Raw genomic sequence first — 15933 nt, forward strand, 5'->3', positions numbered from 1 at the left:
TCCTCAAGAGAGAAATTAAATGAAATTGTCTGATGTTCATTTAGTGTTTAACAAAGCCCTAAAGAGAGAGCTAGTCTCATAGGAGGAAGTAGTTATAGAAAGTTTAGTGCCCTTTTTTTCTTTCTAAATATAAATCTCCCCTGTTCTTTCATTATTGAAAAATAGTACATGCTCAATGCCAAGACCTTAAAAAACTTCCATCATCCTAGTATCCAGGATTAACTTTGAAATATATCTTCTGAATACAATTCTTGATCTTTCTACACAAACACATCTGCCTCTTTTTTTTCTTTAACACAAAATTAGAATCTACCTTTCTTTTAAAAAATTTAATTCATTTTAGTTATACATAATAGTGGGATTCATTTTGACATATTCATAAATGCATATAATGTAGTTTTCTCCATTTCATTGCCCAGTACTACCCACTTCCCTCTCCTCTTTCTCCCCCGCCCCCTGATCCTCTTCCTCTACTGTCTTGGTCTTCCTTCTATTTATTTACTTTTTAATTGATGCATTATGGTTATATATAAAATTGGAATGCATTATGGCAGAGTCATACATGCTCCTGGTATAACTTGGTCAACTTTATTTCTTAGTATTTTTCCCTTTCCCTCCCCGACTCCTTTCCTCTTGGTCCCCTGCTTCTGCTTTCTGATCTTCCTTCTATTTTCACAGGATTCCCCCTTTTTCCCTTTTTTTCTCTCTAGTTTCTGCATATGAAAAACATTTGACTATGACTTGCTCAGTCTGGCTTATTTCACTTAGTGTGATGTTCCCCAGTTCCATCCATTTATCAGCAAATGCCATAATTTCATTCTTCTTTATGACTGAATAGAACTTCGTTGTGTATAAGAATCTGTTATACTCAACACTATATTTTGGTTATCTTTCCCTGTTATCACTTTGAAAAGCTTCAGAATATTTAAATAGTATATGCCTTTGAAATGTATAAATATATGACCTCTATAATCTTGTAGTTTGATGAATTAGAATTTGACACCACTTTCTTTGAACTTGTTCATCTCTGCAATATCTCCAACTCAGCTTTCTGTGATTCCTAATTCTGCTCCGTGAAATTTTAGAACTGACCATCTCTACAGAGAAGTGAAGCCCTGGTAGGTGGCTCAGGAAAGAGAGCAAGGAAACATTGCCTAGGTGGTCAGGCTTTGGGTCAGTGGTGAAAATATGGCAGTAAGGTTCTGCAAAGAAAAATGGACTTGTAAACCGTGGTGTTTGTCCAGAGAAGCAGTATGTGGATGTGTACCCCTGGAGTTCAGAGCTAAGGATCAGTGCCTGCCGCTTGAGGAGGAGATAGTACTAGAGGGAGAGGAGCCCATATCATAGTAGTCCAGGCCTGAGGACTGGAGAGGTTGATGTTCAGCAACACAAGTATAGGTCTTTTAGGTGCAGTTCTTGACAACAACAAAAAATTTGTTTAAATGTTTTTATCTTGGGCTAGGGTTGTAGCTCAGTGGTACTTCATTGTATATAAGAATCTGTTACACTCAACACTATATTTTGAGTACTTGCCTTGCATGCATGAGGCACTGGGTTCAATCCTCAGCACCACATAAATAATAAAATAAAGGTATTGTGTCCATCTACAATTTAAAAAAACCCCAGAATTTAAAAAAAGTGTTTTTATTCTGAATGTTCACATGAATGTTCTAGGTCATATTGACTTATTCTAATTGTAGTAGAGAGTTGGCTTATTCTATTTGTAGTAGAGACATCATTCAGTTTGCTCTGTACACATAACTTTTCTCTCCCCACCTCTCACTCATTGTTGGAAAGGGTTAGCTTGTCTCCTGACTGCAGCCCATTGAACCCATATGGGTCATTTAGATTTTCTTTCCTAGTAATGAGTAGTAGAGTTGGTGCTGCTAAGACTGAAATTTGAGCTGATGGTTCTCAAGTTTGGTTCTGCATTAGGATCATCTGTACAACTTTCTAAGAGCACACGTCTGTTGGAGAACGTGGATCATTCACATCCACCTAGGAAAGGTAGTAAAAAATATATGATTCTGTATATGTACCAGGCAGTAGAATGTATTGTTGGAGAATCACTTCTGTCCATTCACGTGGACAGGGAAATCTGTTCAGAATCTAGTTAAGTAAATAGCATTTGGGTAACTCCATTTTTAACCTCTCTAGTTCTTTCACCATGACTGTGTTGGAGCACCTTATTGTCTTGTGTGTGTGTGGTGAGGTGAGATGAGGTGATGTGATGTGATTATTGAATCCAGGAATTCAAACATGCTAGGCAAGGCCCCCCTAGCCCAGCACCTCCCCTTTCTGCAACTCAGGTTCCTGAATGGCTAGACTATCTCTTAGTGTCTTTCTTGTTTTAAGTGGCTTATGATGTTAGGAGACCGGAGATATATTTTAAAAACATTTTGTACTGTCTTGTTTTAAACAACAACTAAATGCTTCAATAATATGAAGTTCTGTGAAAAATTTTTTAGCTTAGTAAGACTCTTCTTTTCCTCAGTTCTTTCATGTTCTTTGGATTTCGACAGTTATGATCAATGTGTGTTCAATTTTGAGGTATTTTATTTCCATTCTGTGGTTTTCCTATATAGTCTTTCAATGTACTCACACAGAAACTTTTGAATTCATTTTGTTGATAGTTTAATCATGGAATAGCTTAAAACCTTAAGTGAAATAGAATTATCCCCTCTGCCCAGGATGAATATGTAAGAAACAAATTTTTATTATAGTAATGACTTTAAAATCCACCTAAATATAAATAGATAAGCCAAACAAAACCAAATAAAGCACAAAGGAAAAAAAAATCTTATGTATATTCATTCTTTGGTTAACCTGCTTGCCTACACTTTTCCTTCCTATTGTATTAGCTGGGTTCTGTCTGTGGACTAAAACAGACTTAGTTCACATGTTAGAAGTCATTCTATAAGCAGCTTTCTTAAATTCATTTAATATGATTCTTCTGCTTAAAGTGGATAAAGTGAAAATCTCTTTTGGTACCAGGGATTGAACCCAGGGGTGCTTAACCACTGATCTACATCCCCAGCCCTTTTTTATTTTTAATTTTTGAGACAGGTCTCGCTAACTTGTTGAGGCTGGCCTTGTGAAGCTCGCTTAGCCTCCTGAAGTGCTGGGATTATAGGTATGCACCACTGGGTCCGACTTTTGCAGTCTTGAAGTTCAAAGCAGCACTTACTTCATCGCTTCTGCCTCTTCATCTTTTCCATATATCATTAGTAATCATCTTGCTCAGCTATAACCTTTCCCCTTTTTTAAAATACAACCATGTGCACACGCACAACTGCTCCTGATTAACTTCACCAGGCTTTCTTAGTGGATGACTCAGCATGATTCAGCAGCCTGTCTTTGGGGAGCTGAATTTTGCAGCATAACCAGTATACTTTTAGTAATTAATCTCTCTTAAAGGCTAAACGGAATTCAGATTTCTTTCAATTTATGGTTTTAGTCCAGCTCAGTTATGATAAATGTACAGGTATATGTTAGGATAGGATAAGGTGTTCTGGAGCTTCAGGTTTAGAGTACAGAGACTCCTAAACTGAAGGGAATTCCTGTGATACAGAAGTAAAAGAAGATTATTATTTTTAAAATTTTTCCATCCGTTTGCTGAATTTTGTCTAAGTAGTAGTTAGGACTGGAAATGTTATTAACTGACAAGGGGAGGAGCCACAGCCTGGGGATCACCCAAGTCAGTCTGAACCAAATGGACACTGCGATGGTGGTTTTCACCTATTTGTTATGGTCTGCGCTGTGGACGTGGAACAGTGCCTAACACGTGTTCCATGAGTTTCTTTATGAGAAACTCCTACTACCTGTGATGTACTTCAGCTTAAGAACTTAGTTACCATGAGGGAATTCTTCCTGATTTATCCCTGGTGGCAGAAGCCAACCTGGGAGTGGGTGTTGCTTTAGTAGCCAATCACTGACAGTACCTCCCAGGGCCTGGGTGGCAGCTCTAGCAGACTGGATATGTGTGGGCAGTAACAGCTCGTGCTGATTTCTCCAGTGACCAGAAGACTGGGAACAAGTGGTGATAACAGTTTGTTCTCATGTCTTCACATTGTCTTTATAGTGTACTCTTGCAGTTGGTGCCACAGTGCATATACATACATTTGCCTGAGTTTCTCAGTATTGGAGAGCAGGCTGTAAAAAGTGTAATATTTGTGTTTCTTTGAGATCTTACTAAATGTTGCTTTCTCTTGTATTGCCTTGCAGAATGAAAGCCATAGAGAGTCCTAACAAGGATGATGATACCCAGTGGCTGACCTACTGGGTAGTGTATGGTGTGTTCAGCATTGCTGAATTCTTCTCCGACCTCTTCCTGTCATGGTTCCCCTTCTACTACATGCTTAAGGTATGTTGGCTTCTAGACCTCTCTGTTTCCTTCCACTAAAGCCCCAGTACCTGTAAACGAAATATAGGAACAAATGCTTTAATGTTGCATATCTGTGGCTGTGTCTCAGATTACAAATAAGAAGACAAGATTCAACTTGTGACTTCCTTTGTCTTGGAAACAGCCAGAGCAGTAATGACAAAGGATAGAAATACTATAACTTAGCACAAGTATTGCTGTTGATTTGCTAAGATCCTGTCTTCATGCAGTATTGTTGACGTTCAATGTGGAAGTGTTGCAAATTTTAGCAGGTCATCAATTATTTACGTTGGCAAGCAGGAGTCATTTTTTTCTTAAAGGAAAAAATGCTTATTATAGGTTTGGAGAAGATGTGAAGTTGGCTTTCTGAGAAAGTCACTTTAATGATGTGGGCAAGTGAGGTAGTCAGGAGTCAGCCCTGCCAAACCTTGTGTGGGGCATAGGATTGGGGAAAAGAGGTTGGATGTTGTAACTTATTCCTGTAAGACTTCTGTGAACTCCTGACTTGCACTAGAGGTGGGTGAAAATTAAAAACTTCACACTTTTAATAAGTAGAGTGGTTCTTTTTCACTGAAAGGGACAGTTTGTCTTCAGATGATTCTTCAGGTGTCTTCCACAAGAAGAGGCCCTATTTCCAGCTTGTGGATGTGATATAAGCACTGCCTCCAATCCTCAGAGCCAGACTCACAAACTGAACAAGCAGGAGAGGTAGTGTGTTGAGCCCATAGGATTTCTGGGTTGTCTTCTTTTTATTAGTATTCATTTTAATAAAAGCTACACATGACATACTTAAAGGTTCAAATAGTTCTGTAAGATTTTAAAAGCAGTCACTGTTACTTTACTTGTGGCAATTTGTCACTTACCTCTGTGTTTTTAAAGAATATGCTTGGTTTAGTTACCTTTTACTGTTTTATACATTAGCTTTTTAGTGCTAATGCTTTAGCTCTGAGCTATAACCCCATACCTTTTTATTTTTTTTATTTTGAGACAGGGTCTTGTCAAGTTAGAGGCTGGTTTGAAACTTGTGACTCCTGCCTCAGTTTCCCAGGTGGCTGAGATTATAGGCATGTGCCACCACACCCAATTTTTAGTCTCATTCTATAATCTCCCTCACCATTGCATTGAAATTATCTTGATTTTTAATACTTGGTAGGGGTGTGTGTGTGTGTCTGTGTGTGTGTGTCTGTGTGTGTTTTAAATCTGTTTGTGCTTTCCTTCTTCCTGGGAGATTTCTCAATCTGACCTTGCAATTTTCACATTTATTCCACGGTTATACTACAACCATTCTCCAATTGATGCCACATATTGTGATTTTTGTTTCAACTACTATATTTTTCAAATCTATTTTTTTTTTTTTTATGGACACAATTACCTTTATTTTATTCATTTATTTTATGTGGTACTGAGGATCGAGCCCAGAACATCAAACATGTGAGGCAAGTGCCCTACCACTGAGCCACAACCCCAGCCCCAAACCTAATATTTTCACTTGGTTCTTTTCATTGTTTTTTTGTTCTTATTTTATGTTGTTAGTGTTTTCTTTTGTTTCATTTACTATAGTTAGAAATCTATTTTAAAATTCTTGGTTCATTGTTATATTTTGTTCCTGACAGAATCTGTAGTTGATTATGTTGTTTTTCTTTTGAAATGGTTGTATTTATCAAAATACCATATTATCTTGGATTGCAAACTCATTTTCCTCCTGGGCTTTCAGATACTCTGTCAGGCATGGGAGGAAGGCCATACCCAGTCGTTGCTGGTCTTAGTCAGCTCTGGGTAGGGGATGGATGAGTCCTGGGATTGGGGCCTCAGGCAACAGAAGAACACTTAATGACTCTTTACTCACAGGGCAGCTCCTCAGCGTAGGCTTCACCCTCCCGCTGCCATCCTGCAGTAACATTGGAGATAGTCCTGAATGGTAATTCACAGGTCCAGGCATTGGAGCAGGAGGGGTGGTGCAGCTGCTGCCCTTGGTTAGTCTCTACCTGTTTTCCTTAGTACCTCACAGGTCATCTATTCTAAAACCTTGGAGTTATAAAAAAGTATAGGATATTATTATTATTTTTTTAACTTCAAGGTATGGAATCTAGATAAAATGCAAAGATCACAAAGAAAAAGATTGACAAATTTGACTAAAATTTTTAAAAATTAAATTTCTTTATGAAGTGGCCAGCATAAACAAAGTTAAAATAATGATAGGTTAGGAGGATGTATTCACAACATATACACCAAGTAAGGAACTCTTATACCCAGAGTATATAAAAATTTCTACAAGTAAAAAGAAGAATGGACAAAGTTTCTATATAGATATTTTTATAAAGAAAAAATAAGATTTGCCAAGGGAACGTGTAACTAGTGATCTAGGAAGTGTGACTTACATTAGGGAAATCCATATTTTGTTATTAAGTTGGCAGATATTTTAAAGATTGAAAATACCTGATATTGACGAGTGTATAGGGAAATGGACATGGTTGTGTTATTCTGAACAGTCCAATTTTCTTTTGCTGCCTGAGAGAGCCAATAATGTGAGAGACAGTGGAGGGAGAAGAGGTTTTTAGCAACAAGCTGGAATGCTGGAAGATGACCAGCTAGCTGCTGGGTTCTTATCTAGCATCAAGACAAAGTTTATGTAGCTCTTTTTGTGGGAATGTTACCTCAGTTTCAGACAGGTGGGTGCCAGGGTAGTTCACTAGTCTTGAGAAATGAGGCAGCTCTGGAACGTGTGTTGTGAGTGATTCATATGGTTTTGAGGTCACCGAGTCGTCCTGGACCTGTGACTCTAAGGCGTAAGGTTGTTTTGAGGTTTGCTACTTGAAGGTCTGTATACCTGCTCTCCGTCACAGCCAGTCTGCTCTGCCTTGTACAACTACCTTTTAATTGGGACCATTACTGTTACCTGGGAAGGGGGAGCACGCGTGAGAGGGTTACTCTTTTAACTAACTCTACAGTTAGCCTTTAAGATGTGGAGCAGGATGCAGGATGAAAGCTGTCATGCTTGAAAAGAAGGAAGAGAGGAAAAACACTTAATCAGGGTGCAGCTTCAATAATAGTGGTTCTGGTTAATGGGTAGTGGTATAAATTACAATAGTTTTTTCTTGTGTTTTTTTTTTTGTACTGGGGACTGAACCCTGGGGTACTTTATCATAGAGGTACATCTCCAACACTTTTTAGCCTTTTTTTCAATTTTTTCAATTTTTTTTTTTTTTTTTTTTTTTATGGTGCTGGGGATTGAACTTGTGACCTTGTACGTGTGAGGCGAACACACTACAACTGAGCTATATTCATAGCCCCCCTTTTTTTAAAAATTTTGAGACAGGGTCTCACTCAGTTGCTGAGGGTCTTGCTAAATTGTTTGCGATCCTCCTTTCTCAGTCTCCCAAGTAGCTGGCATCATAGGTGTTGGTACCACAACTGGCTTAGAATGACCTTTTTATGAAACCACTTGACAGTTTTTTGTTGAATTAAAAAATGATACTCTAACCATTCAATCCTAAGGAAATATTCATAGTGCATAAGGACTGCACATAGATATTAATTGTAGACACTTTTGTCATAATTAAAAATTGTGAACTGTCAAGTCCATCAATAGGTAAATGATTAATAGAATATCTATACAGTTAAGTGGAATAATGTAGACTGAAATAGATACATATGTATAAATATAGAAAGTTCTACATAATTCATTCTTAATGAAAAATTATAAGACTTACATATAGTGCAACACTGGTTAAAAAAGACAAGGTGGTAAATAAAGTTTAAAAGATTAAATGAAAACATATCTATATAGATTGTTTTCATTTAAATGATGTCACCATAGAATACCTTATAAGACAAAGAATTTCCTCTCAAAAGAAACAAGAAAATTGGTCTGTGGAAAGATTGAAGATTTCAAAGATTGCTGGATTTTTGTGTTTTTTGTTATTCGAAGATACTTAGCATTTGTAAAAATATTTTTATAAACCTGATGTGGTGGCACACATTTGTAATCCCAGCAGCTTTGGAGGCTGAGGCAGGAAGATTGCAAATTCAAAGCCAGCCTCAGCAACTTAGGGACTTAGAGAAACCCTGTTTCAAACAATAAAGAAAAAAGGCTGGGGATGTGGCTCATGGTTAAGTGCCTCTGAGTTTAATCCCTGATACCAAAAAAATGTGAGTATATATTTATAATCTTTAATTTACATGCAGCATATTTTAAACTTCGGATAATTTTGAGGCCTTTAATAAGATCCATCTCATGGCATTGGAAAGAAACTTTTTCTGACGCCTACCTACTTGCTGCAACAAATAGGATCCTGTCTGCAGAACCACCTCCAGCAGTATCTGACCTCAAGCTTCCAAAACACAAACAAGTCTTACTTCTAACCTGCTCCTCATCACCTCTGCTAATGGAAACCACAGAGATAGGGACAGAGTCCAGAATAAGATAGTCACTAGAGCACTGTGGAGTAGCTCAGTAGCAGAGTGCTTGCGTAGCATGCAAAAGGCCCTGGGTTCAATCCTTCCATCCAACCCCCCTAAAAAAGAGACAATCACTGAGTCATTTATATTTGGTTTTGAAGTACATTTAAAAAGTTGCTTTGTAGCAAATTTTCTTCCCTAATAGTAAAATGAATGTGCACCCATTAGTCTCCAGCTGCCTAGCATTATGGTGTCAATGAGAGTGAATTTACTGCATGTTCCAAGTAGATAATATAGTTGAGATGATTAAAAATTGATGCAGGCAATAAAAATGCTTTCTTCCTGTGTTAATGGGCATATTCTGAATAGCTTCAGTGAACAGATTGAGAAAAAAATGGGCCTGAATTGCAAAGTCTATAGAAGTTTTTGGACAATTTCACATTTTAAGGACTAGCATATATCTTACTATGCCATGCAACAATTACCACATGAGAAAGAGACCTTCAAATGAGGATATTTAATATTTTATCTTTTGCAGAATTAATATTGTTGGCTTTTTTCATTTTTATAAAACGGCCTTTTATAAGATTGGATGAAAATAGGAGGAATCAAATACTAGGCATAAAAGCTTGTTTGAAGAAATAATATATAATATATATAGTTAGAAACTAGATCATGCATGTCCCAAGCTTTGCTGTGAGATTTGTCCTTAAGCAGGAGTGTTGAAAATGCACACACACACACACACACACACACACACACACTCGCATGCACGTGCACACACTTTGATGGTGCTGGGGATTGAACCCAGGGGTGTTCTACTACTGAGCTAAATCTTCAGCCCTTTTTATTTTTTATTTTGAGACAAGGCCTTGAACTTGCAATCTTCCTGCCTCGGCCTCCTGAGTTGCTGGGATTACAGGGGTGTGCCACCATGCCCAGTGAAAAATAAATTTAAAGTTCTCTTTTCTCTGATTAGGAAATTTGTATATGCTTATTCTTTTATTCAGCAGATATTTATTTAGAATCTCTACGTGCCAGAGTCTGTGCTAGGTCTAGGGGACACTTGGTGACTAAAACAAAGTCCTTGCTGCCGTATTATTTCATTGAGCAGGGGCATGTTTTAGGGAAGAAAATAACATGTAATCTTATCACTATTAATGTCTTAGGATAGTCTTCCTATTTTTTTTAGTGTACATGTATATTGATCTGGGTATGTAAGTTTATACTCAGAAACATATTTGTCTTAACCATGCACATATGATTGAGACCATATATGACACATGATTCTGCATCTCTCATTTTTCAATTGATGCAGTATTGAGTTTTTTTCATGTTATTCAATATTCTTTGACATAGCTGTGTAATTTATTATAGATAATTTACTCATTTCCTTAATGAGAAACATTTAGGACATTTATCTTGCCATTATAAATAATGTTGCAATGAATATCCTTGTGCCTCATGTTTACCCACTTAAATTATTTCTAGATTTATTTCTAGAAACAAGATTGAGTAATATGTTAGTCAGCTTTATGTGTTATGACCAAAATACCCAACAAGAACAACTTAGAGGAGGAAAACTTTATTTGGGGCTCACAGTTTCAGATGTCTGGGTCCATAAATGGCTGACTCCATTGCTTTGGGCCCAAGGTAAGGCAGCACATCATAGTGGAAATGTCCAACCGGGGGAAAACTCCTCAGCTCATGGCAGGGTCAGGAAGCCAAGAGAGAGAGGGTGGAGCCAGGGGGAAGAACAGCACTTCTAAGGCATACCACCAGTGACCCATCTCCTCCAGCCATACCCACCTGCCCACAGTCACCACCTACTCAGTCTGTTCAAATTAAGGTGGACTAATTAGGGTCACAGCTCTCCACAATCCAATCACTTACCTCTGAACGTTGCTGCATTAACACAGAGCTTTGGGGGAATACCTCATATCCAAGTAAACTCAGGCAGGTTTAGTCCTAATTAAGTCTTAATCCAGATAGTCGCCTTTGCTGTTCCTCCCACTGACTCTCTTTTTAGTCTTTGTGAGAGACCATAAAGGGAAAACTTCCCCTTCCCCTTAACATTTTCTTTTTTTGCTTTTATTTATGCAGCTGAGCAATTATTCTCCCTCTCGAGATGGGGTTTTTGCTATGTTGCCCAGGCCTGACCTGGAACTCTTATTATCTATATCTATAACATCAAGAACTAAAAATATATATGTATTTTTCTGTTTTTATATTTATATATTTTAATCCAGTGCCCCAAACATGCTAGGCAAGCATTCTACCATTGAGCTACAAGCCCTGGACTAGAACTCTTGAGCTCAATTGGTTTCCTACCTTAGCCCTTCCTGATTAGGCTGGGATTATAGAAATGCAGCTCCTCTCTCACCTTGAGCAATTGCTTTTAAATTTAGCCTGTTGCTATTCTGGTTGACAACATTGCAGAGGCTTTCTAAGATTCAGGTTTCTGATCTAGTCATTGCAAAATATTAGGAAATAAATGTTGTGATATATTTTTTCTGACATGAACTCTCAGTTCTAACCAGGATATTCCCACTAAGATATCACATTAAGATTCCCACTAAGATATACTTAGTGATAAGTATATCTCTACCTTGGAAATATTTCTTCTGGAGGAAAACTGGATGGAGATAGCATTGGAATCACAGACATAATCGTCTGGCTTGTACTTTATGAGTGCATTGTGTCAGTGTTGATAATCAGAAGGGTCCAGTTAAAATCACATGTGCTTTTTGTCTGAGCTTCAGGCAAGAGTGGGCTGGTGCTCTGGGGAAGCTTGGTGAAAAGAACAGCCAGATCTGCAATCTATGTGAGCGATTTTAATAAACTCAGGGTGTTCCTGGGCTGTAGAAGAGTCATATAGATTAAGAAAAGGGAGTCATAAAAACTGGCCTCTGAGTATCACTTTGAGAGTTTTCTGGTAATTAACTTTATTTTTAATATGATTTCAGTTGAGAACTGGATAATGTTAAGGATGTAGGTAGAGGGCAGTAATTATTTTACTATCTCTAGAGGATACCTAGAGGGAACCAGAAAGTACTAAATTAAATCTGGACTGTAACCTACAAAGTAATCACATTGAAGAGGTACAACAATGCAGAAACTTAATGCTGGTAGTCTTGCTTTATTTTACTCAGGTAAGATAATCAGCCTGGCTGGATTGCTGAAGCATTGGCGTCTGCTGCATAGGTAGATAGTGTTTCAGAGATATTCAACCATAGTAAGAACTTTACTACTTGGTAATACTACTCCTATCTAATATGCTTTCTTCAAGTACATCAGTTTGTGACTTTCCTAAAACCCTACAGAAGAGAAATTTGACCAAAAAATAAAAACGAAAAACAAAAAAACCTTGCCCCTCCTGATTCTTAAACCAGGAAGTCATTTTCACTTCACCATGAAGCTGTGGTTCTGATGTGGGCATAATTCATTCCTGAAAATCAGACATTCTATGTAGGAATGCCAGCCAGAAGCCTATTTTCTTTCTTTTTTGACATGTGGTCTTGCTGTGTTGCCCATGCTGGCATCACACTCCTGGGCTCAAGCAATCCTCTTGCCTCAGCCTCTGGAGTAGCTGGGACCACAGGCCAACATCACTCAACTTGATTTCATTATTTTAATTGAGAAATATTTAAATGTATTACATGTCATCTAAAACTCAACCAATTTCCAGCCTATTAAAGTAGCAAAATATCTACCTATAAGTAGCAAATATCATATTATAATATTAGATGCCAAAAATACTTTCTTTTTTTCAAATAGTTAATATAGTTGGTAAGAAACAATTGCTTGGTGTATTAATACTGTGTAGCACATCCCCTTTGATACCTGTGTGCTCTTTAAAATGTTCACAAGAAATTCTAACATTCTGTCAGACACACAGCTCAGGACTTACATTGTACACCATTTTGTTTAGAATATCGTATTGAGTTTTGCTTATGTATGTACTAGGGTTTTCTATATAAGCACACAATAATGTCATATGAAGCTTGGACATTGAAAATCTAAAGGCCTCTACAGGGAAATGTTATCTGGAGAGATGGTCTTCAAGGTGTGCTGTGATTAACCTAGCACTAAGCCACAGAAATGAAACCTATAGCCAGGGAAAAATGCAGTTACTTGTCTGGTGCAACAGTGCCTGCCCCTGATTCCAGCTGTTTGGGAGACTGAGACAGAAGGATTGCAAGTTCAAGGCCAGTAAAACTCTGTCTTTAAAAAAAAAAAAAAAAAAAAAAAAAAAAAAGCTGGGGGCGTAGGCCAGTGGTAGAGGGCTTGCCTGGCATGTGTGAGGCCCTGAGGGACGGGGTGGTGGGGAAGTAGTCACTTAGTTCTCCATTTTGGCTTAATGCAAATGTGTATTTCATAAAAACAGGGTTTTTTTCCTGGCAGAATTCTTATAATTCTCTGAGATCTGCTGCTGGCCAAGCCCAGGGCTGCTGGAGCAGAGTTGCTAGAAAAAGCAGTGAACGTGGAACTACCCATGGCGTCATGAAAATGCTGGACCTTTAACAACAGGTCATTGAGTATGAGGGCAAATTGGCATTTTTTCCCATATTTTTTATTGGTGCTTTATAATCATGCTTAATGGGATTTGTTGTCACATATTTGTACATGTCCTAGATATAATATCATTTGGTCAGTAACATTCCCAAATTATCCCCTTTCCCTTTGCTCCTCCCACTCCCTGGTTCCTGTCCTCTCCTCTACTGATCTCCCTTCTGTTTTCATGGGATTTCCCCTTTCATACTTTTTTTCTCCCCCTTTTGCTCTCTAGCTTCCACATATGAGAAAAAACATACAACCTTGACTTTCTGAGTTTGGCTTATTTTTCTTAGGATGTTCTCTAGTTCCATCTGTTTACCAGAAAATGACATTTTATTCTTCTTTATGGCTGAATAAAGCTCCAATGTTTATTAAAAAGGACATTTTCTTTTTTTAAATTTTATTTGTTCTCTTTAGATATACATGACAGTCGAGTATATTTTGATATATTTATACAAACATGGAGTATATCTTATTCTAATTAGGATCCCAGTCTTGTGGTTGTATATGATGTGGAGATTCCCTGTGGTGTGTTTGTATATGTACATAGGAAAGTTGTGTCAGATTCATTCCACTGTCTTTCCTATTCCTGTCCCCTCTCTTCCCTTCATTCCCCTTCCATCTAATCCACTGAACTTCTATCCCTGCCCACACACACTTGTGTGTTAGCATCTACATGTCAGAGAAAACATTCACCCACTGGTTTTTTGGGATTCTCTATTTCACTTAGCACGATAGTCTCTAGATCCATCCATTTACTGGCAAATGTCTGTATACAACCACAAGACTTAGGATAATTATCAAGGAGTAATATAGCTGGGTTGTATGGCAGTTCCATTCCTAGTCTTTTGAGGAACCTTCATATTGAGTTCCATAGTGGTTGTACTAATTTACAATCCCACCAACAATGTGAAAGTGTTCCTGTATCCCCCACATCCTTGCCATTACTTATTGTTATTTGAATTGCTGATGGTTGTCATTCTTACTGGAATGAGATAAAAGCTGTGTAGTTTTGATTTGCATTTCCCTAATTGCTAAAGATATAGAACAATTTTTCATATATTTGTTGGCTATTTCTATTTCTTCTTTTGTGGTAACAAGGACTGAACTCAGGGGCACTTAACCACTGGGCCATATCCCCAGCCCTTCTTTTTATTTTTTGTTTTGAGATAGGGCCTCTCTAAGTTGCTGAGGCTGGCCTTGAATCTGTGATCCTCCTGCCTCAACCCTCTGAGTCTCTGGGATTATAGGCATGTGCCACCATGCCTGGTTCTATTTCTTCTTTTGAGAACTCTTGGTTTAGTTCATTTGCCCATTTACTGATTGTGTTATTTGGTTTTTGTGGGTTTTTTGAGAGTTCTTTTTGTGTTTTGGATATTAATACTCTGTCAGAAGTGTAGCTAGCGAGGATTTTCTCCTATTCTATAGGTTCTCTCTTCACACTCTTATTTCCTTTGCTGTGCAGAAGCTTTCTAATTTGATCACATCTCATTTATTAATTCTTGGTATTATTTCCTGAGGATTAGGGAATTGAGGAAGTCATTGTCTGTGCTTATATGTTGAAGTGTTGGCCCTATGTTTTCTTAGGTCTTTGATCCATTTTGAGTTAACATTTGTGCAGAGTGAGCAATAGGGATCTAGTTTCATTCTTCTACATATGGATAGCCAGTTTTCCTAGAACCATTTGTTAAAAAGGCTGTCTTTTCTCCAATGTGTATTTTTGACACCTTTGTTAAGGATCAAATGACTGAATCTGTGTGGGTTTGTCTGAGTCTCCTATTTTGTACTATTGGTCTATGTATGTTTTTATGACAGTACCATGCAGTTTGTGTTATATAGCTCTGTAATACAATTTGAAGTGAGATATTATGATAACTCTAGCATTATTTTTTTGGCTTAGAAGTGCCTTGAGTATTCTGGGTCTTTTATTTTTCCAAATGGATTTTAGGACTGTTTTCTAGTTCTATGAAGAATGTCATTGGTATTTTGATGGGAAGTACATTGAATCTGTACTTTGCTTTTGATAATTTGGTCATTTTAACATTAATTTTACCTATGCATGAACATGGGAGGCCTTTCTATCTTCTAATATCTTCTTCAATTTCTTTCTTCAGTGTTCTGAATTTTCATTGTAGAGGTCTTTCACCTCCTTAGTAAGGTTTATTCCTAGGCATTTTATTTTGGGGGGCTATTGTGAATGAAATTATTTTCCTGATTTCTTTTTCAGCAAATTTGTTATTGATGTATAGGAAACAATTGATTTTTGTATGTTAATTTTATATCCTGACATCACCAGGTTTTTTTTTTTTTTTTTTTTTTTTTCAGTACCAGGGATTGAACCCGGGGTGCTTACAACTAAGTTACATCCCCAGCCCTTACTTTTTTCTTTTGAGACAGTGTCTTGCTAAGTAATTTAGGATCTTGCTAAGTTGCTGAGCCTGGCCTCAAACTTACAATCCTCCTGCCTCTCCCTTCCAAGTTCTAGGATTATAGGCACGCACCACCACACCTAATCTGACACCACTTTTTTTTTTTTTTTTTATCAATTCTTTGTTATTCATTTGCCCTGTCAGTCAGCTCTATGTCCTTCTTTTCCC

General features: G+C 37.6%; 1 protein-coding gene across 1 annotated transcript in view; it reads left to right on the forward strand.

Annotated features, from left to right (window-relative positions):
• REEP5 (receptor accessory protein 5) overlaps nt 1-15933 on the forward strand; it is a 58215-nt gene that overhangs the window by 17135 nt on the left and 25147 nt on the right. Inside the window, exon 3 of the mRNA XM_079143538.1 lies at nt 4225-4363. Coding sequence (XP_078999664.1) covers nt 4225-4363 — 139 coding nt within the window. The remainder of the gene's footprint in view (nt 1-4224; nt 4364-15933) is intronic.

Source organism: Sciurus vulgaris (genome assembly GCF_902686455.1).
Source record: "Sciurus vulgaris genome assembly, chromosome: 6".
Classification (NCBI taxonomy): Eukaryota; Metazoa; Chordata; class Mammalia; order Rodentia; family Sciuridae; genus Sciurus; species Sciurus vulgaris.